The 20756-nt window shown below is 37.3% G+C and overlaps 1 protein-coding gene across 4 annotated transcripts in view; it reads right to left on the bottom strand.

The window, feature by feature from the left end:
* The window catches only part of DCLK1 (doublecortin like kinase 1), a 231659-nt gene that overhangs the window by 17579 nt on the left and 193324 nt on the right, over positions 1-20756 (bottom strand). For all 4 annotated transcript variants that reach the window (XM_021541917.2, XM_021541918.2, XM_021541919.2 and 1 more), the window contains 6 exons: positions 20596-20742; positions 15410-15543; positions 14598-14675; positions 13863-13959; positions 11979-12059; positions 5521-5634 (listed from right to left, as the gene is read on the bottom strand). In XM_021541917.2, coding sequence (XP_021397592.1) covers positions 5521-5634; positions 11979-12059; positions 13863-13959; positions 14598-14675; positions 15410-15543; positions 20596-20742 — 651 coding nt within the window. The remainder of the gene's footprint in view (positions 1-5520; positions 5635-11978; positions 12060-13862; positions 13960-14597; positions 14676-15409; positions 15544-20595; positions 20743-20756) is intronic.

Raw genomic sequence — 20756 nt, 5'->3', positions numbered from 1 at the left:
TTTTCACTTTCACTCTTATCTAACATGCTAAAGCTATGTACCGCAGAGGAAAAAGAAAAAAAAAAAAAAAAAGAAATAAAAGAGAAAGATACTAATTCTAGATTTGGTCTTGCCAAATTAGAGGCCAATTTATTCAAACTAAAATGGTTTTCAAATCTGTTAGTTAATGCATAATGCATTCATTTAAAAGTCTGAAATATCTCGTTACCTCCAAAGACAGTAGTGCCCTTTTAAGTTGCACATACCAGTAATAGAATATTGTCTTTTGCAATTAAACTGAGAAGTTCAATAATAATAATTTTTAAAAAATTAAATTCAGTGCAACCATCACAAGGAGCAGGCTAGACAGACTACACAAGGCTTAAATTAGACTGGTTCATAATCATGGAATGTGTAAAGATGAAAAGAGTCAGGTTTTGATACCCCATCAATCATGGTAATTCATTTCTAAAAATGCGTTAACCTTGGAGAGTAGGACTACTCAGAGCCATGAATAACATTGTTTATCATTTCAGCTTACACCTCATGCTCAAAAAGATAACAGTACAAAACTATTTGATTTAAAATTGCACCAATTAAAGTCAAAATGGAAATGAACTTAACATTGTGTCCAGGAAATTGTGTTGGTGATATTACTTAAGGAATACAGATCTTTCAAGTTTATTTTATCATTAGCAAAATCATGTGCATAAGAACAAAGAAAATGTGTTCTTTTCCCTAACCCTTCTGTGCTACACTTAACAGACGGTGGAAACATTATTTAGCTGAATTACATAAAATTTTGTGGGGAAAAGTCTTGACAGAGACACTCTAACTGCTCTAAAACTGTTGCAATGATTTTCAGATTTTTGCTCTATGAAGGAAAAAGGCCATTTTGGGCTTCAATAAGAGTGTGGCATGTATTTCCAATACTGATGACAGTTTCTAATTCTAAATTCAGAATAGCAGTTCAACACATTTCCAGGTACCAACCACTTCAAGGGGAGTTAGGAACTAACTGCAAATATAACTTTTTCTTGATAACTCCCCTGCAAGTGTAGAATTTAATAATTTATTCTTTTTTGTTAAAACAATGCCTCTTTCATCTTATTTAGAATTACTTAAATGATGTTTCCTGTTTAAAACCATGTACCTAGAGTTAAATTTGTGTTGGCTTAACTACACTGGTCTGCTATTGCCATCTACTGGCTTCCTTGTATGCTGCACATAAAACACACAAAAGGGATGTTTTCCTAAAAAGCAGATCAAAAATATTGCCCTAAAATTGAATAGCCAAAAATTTATTCAGAGAAAATGGGGAAAGTCACTCCCTAGTAAGATCTGAAATAGTTTTGGTGGTGTGGAAATTCTGCCGTGAGAAACACAACTACAGAAAGTGACCCCAGGACAACACAGACAATAGATGTGAAAGGATAGCCAAGAGGTTCAGCTTTAAGACTTGAAGTAAAACTTACAGTCTAGGCTTGGCTTCTCCTCCACACCACCCAAGAAATCCCATGGCTAAAAATTCCACTTGGTATGGGTAATTTTTATTTTAAAATCAGCAGAATGCAGGGCAATGACCCACACGCTGCCTGCCATTGCCAGGGTCCCCAACCCAGGACCCTGTAAGCAGAAGAGAGCTGCACCAACTTCCTAGGCAGCTTTTCTCTTTTTCTGTTCTACTTGTTTACTCTGCATCTCCAGCTGGAGTTTACTCCCATTGCCAAGAGAGAGACCTCATACAACCTTAACAGCAGATTAGCATTAGTCTTTTTCTCTGTCCTAACAATGGCAAAAGTACAAGTACCAAAGTGATGACATACAGGCTAAGATTTAACACTTCAGACAAGGACATGTACTAAACAATGCTTGATTCATACAAGGAATTACAGCACACCTTTGGATTGCAGAAGCATGCCTAAAAAGCGATTTGCACTCTTAGTCGCCCTAGCCACTGTCACTAAAGCCTAAAGGGTACAGCCACAAGGGTACCTTTGTGGCCAAACCAAAGTAAATGGAACTGACACCCTTGAAGAACTGAAGAATAAATCTACCTCCAAAATTTAAAAAGGCTAGCTAATATAAACCTGCTTTTATGTTTTTACTGCAGTACCTTTTATAAACACCATCACAGAACTAAAAAATACTGCTCCTGTTGAAAAGCTCTATGAGAAACATGATCCTGCAAATATTTTGGCACATGTTTAACAGTAATGTGGCCATTCTGACACAGACTGAAGGGCACTAGCCCAAATGGTCTCCCACAGAGACCGGCAGTCAGTGCCTGTGACAAGAGTATAAGAACAGGGCAAGTAAAGTGATATTTCTCCTACACAGTCTCTCATCAGCAAGCAGTGTTTTTCAGGGACTTGCTAATTCTCTTGCTGTTTTAAAAGCTAACTCTCCAATTAAAATTTTGCTGGCAAAGCTATGTTGGTTCAGGGGAATTTTTTCCCAACTGAACATAGTTACTCTGGCATAATTTTAATAATTGCATCACCAGAAAAGTCTCTTTGTTTGTATAGTTAATTTTGTTTGAGAAATTATTCTACTACATCAGCAAAGGAACTGCTTTGCTAGGCATGCACATGTTCATTAGGGTAGTTCGTCCAAACTGATGAATCCTTTCAAATGAGGACAAACTTGAAGTCTGGACACATGCACAAGAAGTAGAATGTCTCTGCTTGGATAGACAGAGATAGCTTTTGCTGAGATTGCCACATCAATAAAGCAGAAATAAGCCTGAACCAAAGGAATCAATGCAATTTGGACATTGCTGAAGGAAGCAGTAGCCACAGAAGTCGTATGCAAAACACATGTAGCTTCAAATTTCCTTTCAGTTAAGCTGACCAGAGACACATCTTTAGGAACTTAATTTTCATATTAGAGTTTTAATTGGTGCATATGGTAAATACTCCTTGAGATCTTTGAGGTGTGTTACTTTTTATCACCAGAGAAAACAGGCATATAATATCATATATCACTGTGAGGACAAACTAAGAACTAAATACCACATATTAGCGAGCTTTATACATAAACAGGGTTATAATATTCAAAATAATGATAATATTTATATTTCATACTATTAAGCTATAGAAATATAAGCACATATTAACACATTTTCACAAACATAGACACAGATGTGTAATATAATATACAGATGGCAACTCTATATATTATATACACAAGCACTCTCTCAAAAAGTATGTAAACATACAGGCAGGCACAAACCCCCAGTATTTTTATAGCAAATAAAGTTAGTGCATGTCTTTAGTGCCAAACAATATGTTACAGCATCTATACATACTTTGCAAGTTCTAAATCTAGAGTAGCCTTTGTTAATAGGATTTAATTTTAGCTTATCTGAGATTTCACAGTTAAAGGGAGATTCCCAACATAAAACCCTGGTGACATGCATATCAAATGTATATTAAATAGACTACCAAATGCAGAAACAACATTTAAAGACATTGCTGTTTCACTTTTGGCTTTCTTTTACATATTAAATTATTTTTGTAGAAAACAAAAGTAATTTATTCATAAAATGGAAATTATCTAGCATTCTGAAACATTACCAAAGCACTAAAGAGGTCTATACTTTCCCATCTCTTCCCATAATCAAGTCACTTTCTGAATTATGTAAAAGTATTTAACACATTTCTACTTTATAGGCCACGTTGCAAGATCAGTCATATCAGGATATGAAGTTAGCCCACAGAGATGACCACTAAAAATAATCTGTTAAATTTCCAAACACTAAAAAATAAATAAAAAATATTTAAAAATATTAAGAATATAATTAATCATACACATTTTTTCCTGATGTTTTGCAGTGGACAGATTCACTACAGTGCCTTTTTCATTACTCAGGTGTTAAATTGCTGCAAACAATTCCTTGGCAAAGCAACTGGGGCAAATAAAAAAAAAAAAGGAGGGCAGGGAAATTAAAAACATAAAGGAGGCAACGGATGGATGAAAACAGAGGCATAATTTCTTGCTTTTAAGCTTTGAAGTCATTAGCATGGAGGATCTGAGCAGTAATTCTCATGGACAAGCGTGCTGGCAGTCCATTCAATAGGAACACGGTTTCAGCTAGTCTAGAAAGAACATACCTGCAGTTCAGATGAGCAATGGGTATGTGATGTTTTAGTTGTGGGAGAGTTGCTGCAGTATTATTGCTTAAAAATGAAAATAAATAAAAGCTGACTATGTTAGCTGATGACTGAAAAATCTAGGCAAAGCATGAGGAACAACTTGCTTCCATGTTGAGGACATTCAGGGTAGGAAAGAGTAAAGAAAAAATATGAGAGAGGCAAAGTTTGAAATGTTAAGTACTTATACCAAGTAACTTTGAGAGAGTATCCCTTTTGCTGCACAAGCACTTCACACCTGTGAGCCAGATTGCATGTGCTGAGCTGAATTTATTTCATGCTGATTTAACTCAACACTGGAGGGGCTGAGCTGAGAAACATGAAAGTGGAAACAGTACAAGAAAGTGTACATGTGCAGTCACACCACCTGCAATTTATGGAAGCTGGGAATGAACACTGAGTAATCTGATATGAGAATGGTTACGTTTAACATGTCACATTTTTAGTGACTCTTTGGAGTGTTCACATTACTATGAGTAATAAAGGAAAGCTTACAAACACAAGCAGATGTATCAAAAATGTGAAGGATGTGCATGTTACTATTCAATGGCATTAGTATGAATAGTCTCTTCATATGCTGAATATATCCTGTGTCCATGTATATGTAATACACATCTGTATTCATCTGTGAGCAAAAAATACAATTTTATGTCGTGTATGCTCCACTGAGGATGACATTGAAATCTCAGTAAAGCTTGGTCAAAATTTTGGCCAAGCTTTGTTTCAGACACTCCGACATGTTCAAACCTAGAATGGCTCCACTGGAATTGCAATGTGACAGAAGGCAGCAAGAAGTTCCATTAAGTCTTTACCCCTTTAAATATTTCTGCTGACAGGGAAGCAGGCTGTGTGTGGCACTACAATAAAATGCTGCTGCCCAGCTAAATCTGAAGTGGCTAGACTCATGTTAACCATGAAAGCAGCAGTGAGGCATCACAGCTCTCTTTCATGTCTTCAGAGAGGAGAGGCTTAGGCTGCCATACAGATTTTCAGTTAAATTCTAAAGAAATTTCCATTTTAAAGTGGTGTTGTCTTGCTACAGTTTCTGTGTGGCCTAAATGCATATAATGAGTCTGCTTCCAAGTAAAATGTCATGATCCCACAGTTCAAATTGTTGAATTATGTTGGAGCTAGGTCCACTGATCTTCTGGTAAAATGTGGAACTGTGTACTGTGTGTACAGTTATATCTCCTCGGGCAGTTAAATAACAATGTGACTCACAAGGAGAATCAAAGAAGTTGTGCAGGATACCATCTAACTATGCTGATATTAAATAATGCTACAATTATCTACAGATTAACCCTCTCTGGTTTCTTTTGGTGTCATAAACATAAAATTGTCTGGTGGGCACATAAATCTGTTTCATCTGTGTATTTCAGATGCTTACTGCTATGACAGAAACTCCAGCTGCTGTGCTGTTCGGCTTAGGGCCTGTGTTGAAATGCTTCTTTATCTTCCCAGCTACTGAGAGCTGATGTTCATTCTCTGGAAGGCCATCATCCTGCAGATAAATAAAGCAAAATAAAACTTCAGAGAGAAAAGACAAAAAAAGAAGGAACTGAGAGGTGAATTGAACTGAGAGGTGAAAAGAAGGAAATGAGAGGAACTGATAGGTCTTATCAATACAGAAAAGTATACAAAATTTTTATATTAAAATCATTGTCTCCATCAATATATTTAAGGTACTTACAAGATGGACATATTGTATCACCAAGCACTCTCTCTCTTCTTCCTTAACCAATACTTTCTTCTCAAATTTTAGGTAATTTTCATTAATAATAATTAAGCATTGCATTCTTCTTAACATTTCTTAGCATTTTCTTTCATTAATTATCACTACCTAGTTATTTTTATGCCCATCGATATTTTAAAACCTGAAGATTTCAGATGCGTTTAAGATTCTCTTTACTCATCACACAGATTTAATGATAATGACCTCAAAGGTAAAAAGTATCCAAGATATTAAAAAAACAAGAGCCTGGGCTGGGACATTCCTCCTTCCAGCTGAGACTTCAGAGCAAACCTGGATACCTGCACCTAGGGATCCTGGCATCCTCCATGCTGAGCAGAAGTCCTGACAGAAAGAAGGGAGTTTGTGGTTTTATACAAGTCTGCAGACTGAATTCAAGCCCAGGAAAAGAGGTTTTTTAGAAGTTGTAGAAAAGAGCCTTATGCCTGAAAAACGTGCAAAAGCCACTGCTCAGTGAGACTTGCCCCACTAGCAGCCTATCCAGGATTTCAGGCAACAAATACACAGAATACATGGACTAGGAAACAAAATGTAAAACAGGCAAAATATACAGGGCCACGTGCCAGAGTCATCCCTAACTGGTGCTGTATGGTGTGTATAGGTATAAACAGCTGAAATAATTATTAAACTCCACTTAGGCAAAATCCTAGCAGAATAAAGGTAAACACAAAAATATCAGAATAGTGAGAGATGACAGACAATTTTTTCTTTTATTTTTCAGCCATTATGAGTGCCCTTAAAGAGTTACAGAGCTGCTGCAGTAAATCATGAGTTCAATGAGCATATGGGAATTTTAGGGAGGTTGGTAGGGTTTGTTATTTATTTAGCTTGGGGAGTTTGTGTTTAGAGATCCCTCACTCACCCCTTAACAAAATGTCTCAGCTGGCAAAATATGGTCAAGTGCACACAGCTGCAAAACACAAAACAAAACAATACAACCCAGTAGCTGATTATTGTCTATCACTGGGGAGTCCTGGCTCGGTGGTATATGACCCCTAAAAATAACCTGCTTCCCATTGACCTTGCCTTTCCCAGAAGAAAGCTAGTCTGTAAAGTGAACGCCCCATCACGAGAGGAGGGAAGAAAAATAAAATCATTCTCTTGGCTTTCTTGACATGAAAGTCTGCCAAGCGTTCATGTCATCTTGTCAAAAGACTAAATTACAGACAAGACAATAGTTACCGAGACTGTGGTCACATTTTATTGGTAAAGCACCACACCCACAGTTCCAGTGGCAACATGCCACAGACACATAGTTTGGGCTCCAGCTTTTAAGTTAAATACCTTCCAGCCCAATTAAGATGCAGCATAGGGAAATATCAGAATCCCTCTATTGCTACTAAGTTTTTATTACTACTGTTGGTGCCACCTGATGTTTAGTAGCTCTCTTTTATTTAAACATGCTTTATAAACAAATCAATATATATTAAACTGGTTCCTAGAATTACTTCAGTAAACAATAAGATAGCTGTTGAGGGGGAGAGATGACAGCTGTTTAACTAAATACAAAATAAGCTGCTCTGCAGTTTTGAAAGTCAAGAAGTGAAAAAAATATGAAATTGATCAGAATCATCAGGGAAAGTTGTAGAATTGGAGAACAGTGTAAACACTGCTGGCAAGAATTTCATTGGGTTGCTGAAATGGGAGGGATGTCAAACCCTAAAGAGGTTAACTGTTCCTTTCTCCTATTTAAAATCTTTGCTTTTGGCTAGGATCACGGAATTAATCACAAGAAGTTTTTAAAAGGTGACCAGTGTTTTTTGCTGCTCCATCTGGGAACTGTAAAGAGTCCTGAGCTTCAGAAGATGTTGACTGCTAATAGTATGAAAGTAGACCTCTCCTGTGCACACCTCAGAAGCTGAACAGTCAAAAGAGCTTGAAAACTCTGGCCCAGAATTTGAGTTTTCATAGTCAACATGAACTGCTTGGAATGGTAACATATTTTTGGTTTTTGTTTTGGGGTGTTTTGTTTGTTTGTTTGGTTTTTTTTAATCAGCCTCTACAAAATACCTTTCATGGTCTGTTTACAAGAATTCAAAATAAAAAACAATAAAAAAGAGGCACAAGGTCTTGGAGAAATTCCAGTAATTTATAAGAACTGGTTTCATATTTGCATTGTTCTCTGTGGCAGGAGACATTGCCACTCGAAGTGTTATAAAGATATAATGAAGCTCAGGATTCCCAGACTCCCACTGCCCTGGAGCACTTAGATCCATTTCACAAGATGGTCACAAGAGCTTTACTTTCCGGGTCTAAAAGTGTCAGATGGCTAGATCATTATACAAGTAACAGCAAGAAATTAGAGTAAATAGAAGTGCTGGAAAAGCTTTTGGACACTGCTTCCTTTAAGGATTTAAGGAATTTTTTTTTGTGCCGTGTCCTAGGGTGTAACCAAAAGTAGTGCAGCTGCAAAATAAGGAATGTATTTTAAAATTCATTTTCTTACAAATGTTTAGCTTAATGATACTTATCTCTTTGTTATTAATTTCTTTTGCACACAAATTTCCAAGGCAGACATAGTGAGGGAAAAATATAAAATCTCCAGGTTCTTTAATTCTTTTTAGGCTGGTGTGTGCCATCTTCCTCTTCCAGCAACAACACACATTTTATATTGATTATTTTAACAGAGAAGGATTTACAGAATGCAAGCCATCCCTTTCAGCATTCACTGCTCAGTGATGTATTAGGAAACATTTACTACTTATACAAAAAGGAATGAGTTTGTCCTGTAACTTGTTTCAGGTTATAGATAACATCAAAGTTTAAAATGCCAGACCTCAGGCTTCCTGCCTCTTTTATAATTCTTTGGCTCTGCAAAAAAACTGAGCAGGTAAAGATTTGGGGTCCCTGTAGGGGAAGTATAAACTAATGGATTTGTTTCCAGGTCTAAGTGTATCGCATAGGAGAGATGACTCCAAATAAACCAAATGGAGGGGGCAAAGAACTGCTGCTGAATTGCATTTAGAATTCAAGATCTCCATCTGTGGCAGTGGCACGTAGCCAACAGCTTTTCAGGTTTTGTTTTTTTGAATTGAAAACAGCTGGGATATTATTCACATCGAAACTGCTTTACTGGTCTGACTCTGACCATAACAAGTTTTGCAGTTTCCAAGAGGAATCCAGATATTTTTATAGCAAAAATTTAAACTGAAATGAGGGTTTGCTCCTACTGAAACTGTCAAAGCACATTCCAGGAATCTCAGCAATTTACCAAATAATCACATAATAAGCAGCTATAAAGCAGAATGGTTATTTACAATCTACAAAATGGTTTTATATAGTGTAAGCAGTTACAACACTTCTATCAAAGGTTTGATCAAAGAGAGAAAATGTTTCTTAAAATTGTCAAAGAAAACACATGCCTGCTTTTCAGACCAGCTGTTCTATCTAGTATTTTAGCTGCAGCTTTAACACTCTGAATAGGTTCAAAACTGAAATAAGGGAAGTGTTGTAGTGAGCTCTATCCAAGCTGAAATGAATAGAGAAAATAAACTCCAGCATTTGACACCATGGAAAAGTATTTAAGCAGGTTACCTGTGAAAATAGAGTGTAGGTGAAAATTCCATATGCCATTTCTTCTCAGAAAGACAGTATACACATAAATGCTCAGGTAATTACAACACATAGATTGCAGATCCTTTTTTAAACAGGAATGAGTGCATTAATTCTCTGTCCTGAAGCTGGGAAAATGAGGTCCAGGGAGGCTGTGTGACAGACTTGCAGCTGATCCAAAGGGGGATGGCAGAGGCAGGTGTAGTTGGATCTGATACTGTACATTCTGCCTCAACAGGCTGCCCCCGCTAGCTTATCTACTGATACTGCCCAGACACACTTCAGGGAAGTGCCCTTTCTCATGGAACCATTTAAGCAGCTGTTTCAACTCAGCCATGTTCTTATTTCTTCCAATGTGAACTAGGATTGTAATGCCAATTTGATGCCCAGTATTAAGTGCTTCCATGTGTGATGCCTTGAAATGGCAGCAATGTTTGGAATGTGTTAAAGTACTTTCCTGAACTGGTCCCCATGCTAGACTTTTTCCTCCCAGAAAAAAATATATGGAGGACCTAAGAAAATTCAAAAGCAGTTTTGATCTGCGTTATGAACTATCTCTAGTGTAATGATGCAGACAAAATACTGATTTGTTTCAGTTTTTAAAAGCAGCAGAAAAAAGGGAGTTACAGAATTGTCATGAAATATTTGCTTCACTTACTTATAGACAGAACTGCTACAGGTTTTGATTGCAGAGAATTATTACCAGCATAAAACTACAAGTGCAGCAGTGCTAGACCTAAGATTAATTGTTCACCACCTGTTGTTTCTAACAGTGCATCACAGCCACTTGTTAAGAAGTAGTATATTTAATAGAAGCAAGTAGATCTTGACTTTTCCGTGGTATATCCTCTAGTTCATGCCAACCAAGTACTTAAGAACTTTGTGAGCCAACAGTTCTATCCAGACCACTATATTTAATAAGCACCAATGGGATCATCCTTCAAAAAAGGTATTAAATTCTCTTTTGCATTCATTTATTCCAGTTCTCTACACCAGCTTCTGGCAAAGGGTTCCACATGTTATTGCACAAAAATTCAGGAATTTGCCAAGGTGCTTCAGTAACTAGAGCTCAGGTTTTTCTAGCAGAGCTCTGGAGTGTTAGAAGTCTTTATCCCCAGCCCCTCTCCCCTGCTATCCTCACCAGCAGGTGAGAGCAGGGAAGCAGATCCTCATGTCACTTGCACGCCACCACCATTGGGTTACTGCCAAAGGGCTGCACCTCTTCTTTTTTATACATCACACTAAAATGGTTTTCTAAAACACATAGTGGCATAGCAATTTAAAAAATTGTTATGGGAGGTAGCATTAACATTTCAAATATATTTTTCATGAAATATGGAAGATTAATGACCACTTCCTTAAGTGGTGTAAGCAAGTGACATTTCAGTAATCTCAGCAGCATTGTGCAGGCTGGCACTGTGGGTGACTTGGCCTCTCTGTGGTTTCTGATCAGTCACTTCCATCACTTCCTCTTCAGCACTCCAGAAATCTCCACACGTCCTCCTCCCATGGAGACAGAGACCCCTCAATCACCATAAGGCATTATAAACTGTGACAGAACACTATGTCCAAGGATAGCCCCTGGCACCAAGAAAAAAAATATTTCAGCTGCTTGAATGTCATCTTCAAAGTGAAAAGATTTTCATCAGACATTGTCCTAGATCCTTGCATTCTTCATACACCACAGACAGGCTCTGCATGTTAATAGTATTTACAATTTAAAAAGTAGTTTGGGTAGTAAGGGAGCCCTCTAAGTTTAAAACATGTCCTTGGAAAATACTTAAGTGATCACTACTACTCTATATGGAGGACACTTTCACAAAAAAAAAATTAATATCTGGAGTGACTGTATATTAGAATTTTTTGAATAGTCTTTTAGGGAGAAGGGGATTTTGGGCACAGCAGCTAAGGGACCAAAGAGTATTCCAGGAAGGACCGCACACCTCAAACTTGCAAAAAACAAAATGAAATATTATTTCCTCTTCCTGTATTTTTTTCACTGTTCATCCCAATTGTGTTTCTTTTCTCAGCTGATCCTTCTGAATTGGAATATAGATTATGCCAAATTTTTATTTTTGTCATACAAATATTTTAAAACATGTTAAATAGTCTGGAATAATTAACAAATTTTAAATACCATCAGAAGCTAAATATGATTCTAAATGTTTCCCTGCTGCATTCTGGATCAAGTAGGCTTAATATTTCAGTAACTCTTACTCATGACTGCAAGATTTTTGAATGCACCTCATCTCAGGAGAATAAAATATGTCACTGAACCTTCAAACTGAGAGTTAGAGATATACATTTATCAAACAGAAGTGAGCTTTGTTGAAAGTCCATTTCAGAGAAAATGTAGCTTAGCACACACAAAATAGTGGCAACTCCAAGGTACACAAAATCAGTCTGTAACCAGTTTATTTCCAGTTAAATCTGTGGCATCTTTAGAATATAATGGCCTTCAAAAGGGCATAGCAAGGGCTTGACAGAAAAGAGCTCAAAGGTGCCAAATTGCAAGAAGCATCTACAAGTCTGAAAATACTTACATTAACCCATGGATGCTCAAGAACTTGCAAGGCTGAGAATCGCAGATCTACATCTACTTGAAGCATCATTGTGATAAGTTCCTGAGAAATTGAATACAGGGTTGAATTTAAAGACAACTTTCAAAGAACAAATCAATATTTCATACACTTAAGAACTCTTTAACTGATTTTGTAAGAGTGCTCAAAGAGAAAATGAACTACTGACTGCAGAAATACACTAAGATTATTCAAAAAATAGAAAAACTGGGAACTGATGAACTCTCAGCTGAACTTTTTAATCAGTATATGACAGTACCTTGAAAAGCTAGAAGACAGTTCTGAGTTACAGTTCTGAAGACACTGTTTAAGAGAAAAGCACTTAATACATAATGTGAAAAACAGATGGTCCCATGAAATTAGGTTAGCTTCCCATTAAGAAAAAGCCAATTCCTTTGTAAGAAAAGAAAAAGCAATCAAATATAGTTTTACTTTGAACCCTTGTATAAATTACATAGAAGATATTAAAAAAAACACCAAAACAAACACTTAAAACCATTATTTTTCATAGTCCAATTTTCTCTGCAATTACTTAGATTATTTTATTCAGAGTGGAATAAATGGAAACAGTATGGCAATATGACAGCAAATAAAGGTACATCATCAAGGACCAAAGCTAGTAATTCTTAGTTACAAGAAAAAATTAAATCGATAGGCTAAGGCTTCAAACCAGAAATTTTAGACAGAACTATTTAGCAGAAGGAGTTTCACAGGAAAACCCACCAGCAAAGGACTTGCAGGGTTCCCACTAATGATGCTATTAAATAATGCCTGCTACAACACAATGATTTGGTTTAGAGGATTTCCAACTCTATGACTGTATCTCATTCTTTGACATCATTAGTTAGCAGGATAAAATAGTAGTCCTGATCACCCTCCACATACCTGTAAAAGCAGGATGTAACTCTGCAAAGAATGGAGATTCAGAGCTACTCTCATTACCTGCATCCACCTCTAAATTTAACTCTTTTTCCTTGTGATTAATCAAACACTGTCACACTTAAGGAAACAGAGAGATAGTTTTTCATAGATTATTTTACAGACCAGAGAAGTAAATTGACTGAAAGTAAGCACTTATTTATCTACAGAATGACCAATTTTTATTTCTAACATGTACATATTTATTATGTCTTTGTCCACACATATTTATACATATGACTACAGTGAATACTAGATCCCTAGAAAATCTTTGAGTTAAACTGTTACTCTAGTGCATTGGTGAGACTTAAAAAACATGATCTGCTCTGCAAGTATAATGAGCTCTGTCAAGGCCTGTATCTGTAAATAATTATATCTGCCTTAGCAAACCAAAGACTGCAGGTCAAGAGCTGTGACCAGAACAAGTGTGTATTTCATACCACTCTGCAACAATAAGGCAATGGGAGGCCTGGTTCTTTTCCAGGAAGAAACAACAGATATAACATCTAATGGGGTCAATAAGGGAAATCAGCCTCTCCGTAATATTATTAAATAATGTTCAAAGGCTCCAGGCCGGTACCTGGTCCCCTCATAAGTACATATAAAGCACAGTCCAAGGGAGCTTTTGAGCTAGGAAGTGAATTAGTTTAATTTTTTTCTTAATAAATAAGGGCTGCTGGTATCTCTGTTGTGTGAGAAATCATATAGAGATATGATGTCCATTTCAGAATGGGCTCCATTTGAGAACCACCTGGAGTCTAAGAGACTATAACCAAATGAAACATAACTGCTGACCCAGAGGAATTTATAGGTGTAGCAGGAGATACATGAGACATATCAAATACAACACTGTGAAAGGATTAGAATGCATTAAGCACTCCCACTGGAAATAATATTGTAGAAGAAAATAGCACCAACTATAAAACTCACCTTTGCAGAGTCAGAAACATTGTCCCAATATGGAGATGGAAAATCCATCTGTCCCATCAATATCTGATCAAAAAGAACTTCTTGGTCATCTCCACTTCTGTAAAGTAAAAACCAAAGAAAACCAACAACAAAACCCAAAGAGAAATTATTTTCAGATGTGGTTTCAATAGACTTAAAATTGCTTTGCATTGCTCATGCCTTACTACGCTTTTGGAAGTTGTTGACTGCCCCAAACATGCAGCCATGGGTGTTAATGGTGAGATCATAAAACACAGTGCATTTGGTACTCTCTTTCTCTCTGCTTGTCTTTAGGATTGTCCACAATTTTGCAATTGCTTTGAGGGGATAAAATATCTGACAGGTCCTTATTAACTGGCTTACATTTTAATTACCTTTTACCAACTACAAAATATGTTGCATTTTGTCCATTAAAGAAGATGGTTATTTCACATTGTACTTAAACCTTGAGGCAAAGGCACGCAGAACCTGTAATGAAGGCTCTTGTTTTGCAATGCAATAAAGTATAAACTACAATAAACAAACACGAGACAGAGATTTTACCAGAAAATCACAGACATTTATGGGGCTCGTGTAGAACACTATGCAGAGCACAGGAAATAAAACATCAGACCCTATGAGCAGAGAACTTCTACTAGTGGGAATCTCTGTGCTTAATGTGAAAGGAACACAGGGACAATTCACATAACAAGGATGGTTGAATAGGTCAGTCCATACCCACGGAATGGAGGAAAACCACAGAGCAGGATGTAAGTAATCACACCCGCTGCCCAGATGTCCACCTTCAAGCCATATCTAGAAGTGCGAGAGACATGCATGGTTAGAGACATCTGATTCTTTTGGACTACAGTGCAAGAACAGAGGAAATATGTTCAAAATCATTAATAATTTCTTATAAATTCTCATGTGAACTTTGTCTACCTACCAATCCTAATTCTGCTAACAAATATTTTTTACATTTACATCTTAAAATTAAAATTACATTAGATCAGAATGTGTGACCAGAATGTAGACCAGAAAACATTGGACTATATTCTTCAGTTAGCTATCTAATTCAAGTGGAGTTTACTTGAGTTAGTGATGGCTGTCAACATGAAGTCTGCAAAGGTGACACAAGTGGCTCAAGCCAGCAGGCATTTACTCTGTGGAACAAATTAGAAGAGGACAGTGTATAATAATGAAATAGAATTAAGTGAATGGTAGTTAGCAGTCTCTACAGAATAGAAGTACTTCCACTGTATCTGCAAATGACTAGTTAGTAACTCAGTGTTAAGCTGAAAATTTGAGGCCAACAACTGGCAGAGGCTGACCAAGATAACTCCAAAGCCAGCCTGCTCTGAACTGGTTTGGGTAAGATAGCCTCCAGAGGTCCTTTCCAAGTGAATTGCTCCATGAGCCATGATTCTGCATCATAGCCAACCAAAGGCAGCATAAAAATCTTAACTGCAAGAATTCCAGTCTGGCACAATGGCAAGAATGCACTCCACTGAGTACACAACATCAGTGGATCACCACTATAAGAGATTTACCCAGTTTCAGCGATGATTTCTGGAGCTACATATGTTGGAGTCCCACAGACAGTATATAGAGGTCCATCCACAATTGTTGCTAGACCAAAGTCTCCCAGCTTCAGGGACTTGCTTCCGTCTTGGTGTTCATAAACCTAAATCAGGAGGAAAATTGAAAGCTTTATCACAAAGCCATCAAGGCAACTACTATAACCACTTGCTAACTGCCTGAAATGTTCTTTCTTATTTATAGTTTTTTTTCCTCCTGCTTACCTTTAACATATTTCTCTGCATGCTTTGAAAATTCACAGAAAATTTGGACAACTTCTCTCAAATACAGTCAGGATGTTTGGGAAAGACTTTTCTTTCTACCTGTCCAGCAAAAGATATGCCACTTGATAGGTGCTAAAGCCCAAAAGTAAATGTGTGACCTTCCAGCAGTGGCTTTCCTACGTCAACTCTCTACTGAATTCACAGTGTAAGTGGGTTGAGTTTATTCATTTTACTTGCAGAGAGCTTAAAGGTTTGCACAGGAACTTCCACTACTTAGATAATAGAAAAGTGACTATACTGACTTGGACTTTCCAAGCTCTTCTCTGTGTGCTGAAGCCGCAAGGCTCTTTTGGAGTATTTCCCCTAGAAATAGTGTCCTCTCCTTGCATGACTCTTACACACCAATGAGTTTCTTACTGGCATGCTAGTGTCGGGATCAATGGGCCATAAGCAGTTAAGGCTGCTAATGGGGATAGGTAAAAATCCTGTCTTAAAAATTGGTCTTCACAGTGGCAGCGTGTCCTTTCATGGGGTTTTATGGGTGCAAAGGGAGATTAAGATGTAGTCACATTAAAAAAAAAAAAAAAAAAGCTAGAAACATCAGTAAAAAAAACCATAATTTTAAAAGCTGGCTCAGAGCAAAAGAAGGGCTCCAAACCTGTAACCACTGAAAACTAATGTCCTAGAGTGACTTTATAATGCTGTATTGTGTCCCCCACCATCTGCTTATGTAAGATAATAAGTTCTGTACCTTTAAGATTAGAGCAAATAAAAAATGCTTAAAATAAATAATACAAAAATGTATCTAAATTAAACACTAGACTGTAAGTCTATCTTTAATCAATGTTCTGGTTTGAGTCCTTGCTTGCCATTTTGGAATGTTTTCTATGACAGCACCTTAAAAAATGGAAACATTCTAAAGGAGACCTTCTTATAATATATATGTGTCAGTTAACTATTTTGCAAGCCAAACCAAAGCTCTATGCAGTCTGGATCACCGTTAGTGATATAGTGTAAACAATTTGCATCAAAACAGTGCAAAAATAGTAGGTATCATACTTAATAATCAAAGCCAAAATAATCCTTTATATACATATCTTGACCAGCTACTCCTACATCCAAAATCACATTTATCTACAACCATTTTAAGAAGAAAATACTATCTTTTTTTCTTATAAAAATACAATAAATTCTACATGGGATCCTTGAATAGTTTACCTGGAGCAAAGGTAAATTATTGAAGCCTCTCCCCACAGTTTCCTACAGATCTGTTATAGCTCATACTAATTAGTTATATTATATGGCCCCCATCCCCCATTTCTTATCTGTTAATGTTAGTCATGTCTAGAGAGAAAACCCCTCTCTGTCCTGAATCCCTGCTTACCAGGTGATACAGCCACAAGCAGACATTCAGAATACACAAAATTCTTCTCCTCTCCTTATGTTATTTTTAAGAATTCAACTGGATCTTTAAGAGGACCAGCAATATATAATGGATTCACATTTCTCTTCTACTAAGCCAGAAAAAAGTTATGTTTATAGAAAAGCACTGGGAAAAAAAAAAAGCAATTATGGTTTTATTCAAAACACAGATTGTTAAATACATCTGGTTCCTGAAACTAAAGAAAGTGTTCTCTGAAATGGCAGTAATAAATCTAATTTCAACAACAGTTTTAATTAAAGTCTAGAGACTAGGGCTTTAAATATTCACTTGTTGAAGTATGTAAAGTGTGCACTTGGACATCAAGACCTGAATCTGGCCTAATGAGTATTTCATATTCTGTTTCATGCAGTTATCTTCCTACATAGCCTTCTCTGAGCTGTACTAACCTAGCAAACATTCATAAATTCCCTCCTTCAATAGACCACACCTTGTGTGAGTCATCCATACTAGAAATTAATTACAGAAGATGTTTGTTTGGCAATATTTACCAATGCAGAAGGTTTGGTACAATGAATTTTCTAGTATTATGCTTAATCTGTTTAGAGGAATTACTTTTCCTGGAAAACTACTTCAGTTGACTTGTAAAGAAAGTAACTTTTCCTCACCCTGTTACAACTTCATATAAAAAAGAGCCCAGTGTGAAGCTGTGGTATGTTACTTGCCAGTCAAGGAATGGGAAAGATAATTTAACGCTCATGTTATTTAGAATAAATGCTATATATGTTCCTGCATTTAAATACTGAAGGGCAATTATAGAAATGGGGATTAGTGCAAATTGCCCACTACGTAGTGCTTTCACTGTTTTAACTAAGCTATAAAACTGTGTAATTGTACTACACTAATTGAATGCAGCCACACATAATTGTATGCCACCATATGTATCCTATTAGTATAAAGACTGTCAGTATTTTCTAAGCTGCTCTTGTGATCAGTGCAGATGGCAACAGTCAGAAAAGTTGTTCTCCAGGGTTTATTATATGGCTATAAAGACATCCCATGACTTGACAAAATAAACGTTCTAAATAGCAACAATTATGAAAAATGTTTCAATTAAAACATGGAAGACTCCCTAGAGAATAAAAAAACAGACAGAAAATGCTAAAACATTACAGGTATGCAGCACAGCCTAAACTCTTGGACAGTTGACCATTAGGTGGACTTTACATGCCTTGAGGGTGATGTGGAATATTTAAGCAGCTAAAAAATAATGGGTGCTGCACACAGGACAGGTTCACACACACAAAGATTTATTAGCAGGACCTAGATCTGGTCTCACACATCAGCTCTAAGCCTGAAAGTTACTTTTGGGAAGAAGGAAAAATTAAGAGACAAAGGAGCTGGGGAGAGATGAAATAAAGCAGCTCCAGGTGAATATGCTCTTCTTGTCTCCTTCTCCAGAACAGCATGTCCCCCTTCACTCCCTGTGTTCTCTTGCAACTCTACAGCCTTGCTCATCCTCCCTGTTGTCTTTTTGCTGCTAATGAGGTTGTTTAGCCTCAGGACATGCTCCTCTAAAACTAGTTACCATCCATGAGTAGGAAAAAGCTGGGGGAGAAAGGGTTGATTCTCAAAGTACTGGCCAGGAGAACCAGCAATAGCACAATCAGGGTTTGCATGTGGAGCACTGTGACAGTAGCAGAGAGAAAGCCACAGCACAAGAACAAGGGAAAAATACTGCCATTACCACTTAGGGGAAGGCTTAAAGAGCTGCAAGGTAAAGGGCGGGCAAGTGGAAGGTCTTTAGCAAAAGAAACACTGAGATCCATGTGGCATTTTTCAAGGGTTTTGCAAATGCCATGAAAATAACACTAGCTGCATTTTTGTGCCATAGGGAGCCACACATCCCATTTGACAGCTAAGAAAAAAGCGGAAAGGTTCAGGCACACTGAGGCCACAGGCAGCCAAAGTCAGAATCAGGGTCAGAGCTCAGGTAAGGCTGGTTCCAAATCACTCTTCTAAAGCAGTGCTTGTTTCTTTCAAGGACCTGATAAACCTTACAGAATCAATGCAATTTGTGAAGCAAATGCTGGCTTTTGAGAATTAGGATGCTGCAAGAGATTAAATGCTGTATCCTTACAGCTCAGTCTCAAAATCAATGCATAATTCTGGAAAAGTCACTAAGAAATAATTCAGCTACAATGTGAACAATGTGATTATTCCCATTAGTGGGTAATTACCAGAAAATCTGAGCAGGCAAATCTAGTCCTTGGCCTGCTGCCCTCACCTCCTTCCCAGACCTCCTGACCATCTCTTTTCCCTCAGAATTTTAACTCTGACAACAATAGAGTTTAGGCATTTACAGACAAGTCAAGACAGCAGCAGAGCAAAGCTTGTTCCAGACCAAGACCCTCCACACTCCAGGAACAGCATTAATGAATCCTGGCATGGGATTGCTACAATATCTGCATGCAGCCACCTATCAACACCAGTACCAGAAATTAAAATGGATTAAAAGGGCCAAGAAAGGTGTATCAGTCATTAGTGTCTAGTGAAACTTCCATCCAGTGTGTTTTCAGCAGTTTCTGGAAAATGAGGACAGGTCACTTCCTCACCCAGAACCTGCCACTAGAGGAACTTCAGCTGTAAAAATTCTACTGCCTGGAAGTTCAGTAATATCTGCTCAAGTCAGCTTTCTCATAAAACCTCTTCATTATCAAGCAGGACTAAATGCATTAAGTCATGGCTGAGAGCACACAGCTGAGAGAACTGATACTCTATGCTTCTACAAACATTGTTTTATGGTTGCAGAATATATGGAGAATTGGGACATTCTCATGTTGGAACATGTCAGCAAATTTAAAACTCAAAACAGTGAAATAATCAGGAGAAGCTAATTTCTCAGGAGAAATAAAACTACATGGAGGATGCAACTGCTGCATCCAAGTGTGCAAAATTCTCAGAAGACTAATTGCCAGGGTACGTTTTTCACTGTCTTCAGTGGATAAGGGTCACATAGATTTAGTCAGAAAAACAAAGATGTAGATTGTTGGTTTGTACAAGTGGCTTAATAAAAAGTGCTATAGATTTGGGAGATGCAGTAGGGGGAGGGCAATGAAGTCTCTTCCTGGCTCTGCTCTGATATGTGACATGATTAGGACACAGCATTTACATGCACCATATTTGTAAAACTAAAGGGTTGCTAATTATTTAGGCAGTGACAGAAGTACAGAATAGTCTGCTGAGGACAGAACACTTATATTTATGAGAAGCTTGAAATTTTATTGCAGTTTACTACAAGTTTACTTCTAGTGATCCCATTACTCAGCTGTTGTGTCCTATGGAACAATCTAGATATATGACCTTACATTGCTGTACTTCCTGGGACAGCTGTTATTCTTAGAAGAGCTTTACAATGCAAAGGTTAAAATTAAAAGATCAGCAACTTAGAAAACTGAAATAAACTTGGCAGGCATGTGGAAGGAGGAAGTGCAGACCTTTTTTCACACACTCTAAAGTTATCAGCAATACTGAAAGATGAATCTTCACTTACCAGCAGATTCTCCGGCTTGATATCCCTGTGGACAATGTTCAGGCTGTGAAGATATTTGATAGCACTGGCCAGATTGTAAAGCATCCCACTGGCATCCCGCTCTGTGTATTTGTTGGTTGAAGTAATAGCATCAAAAAGATCTCCTCCCTGGAGCAAAATTA

The sequence above is a fragment of the Lonchura striata genome, chromosome 2 (genome assembly GCF_046129695.1).
Source record: "Lonchura striata isolate bLonStr1 chromosome 2, bLonStr1.mat, whole genome shotgun sequence".
Lineage (NCBI taxonomy): Eukaryota > Metazoa > Chordata > Aves > Passeriformes > Estrildidae > Lonchura > Lonchura striata.
This window is presented reverse-complemented; position numbering and strand designations above follow the sequence as displayed.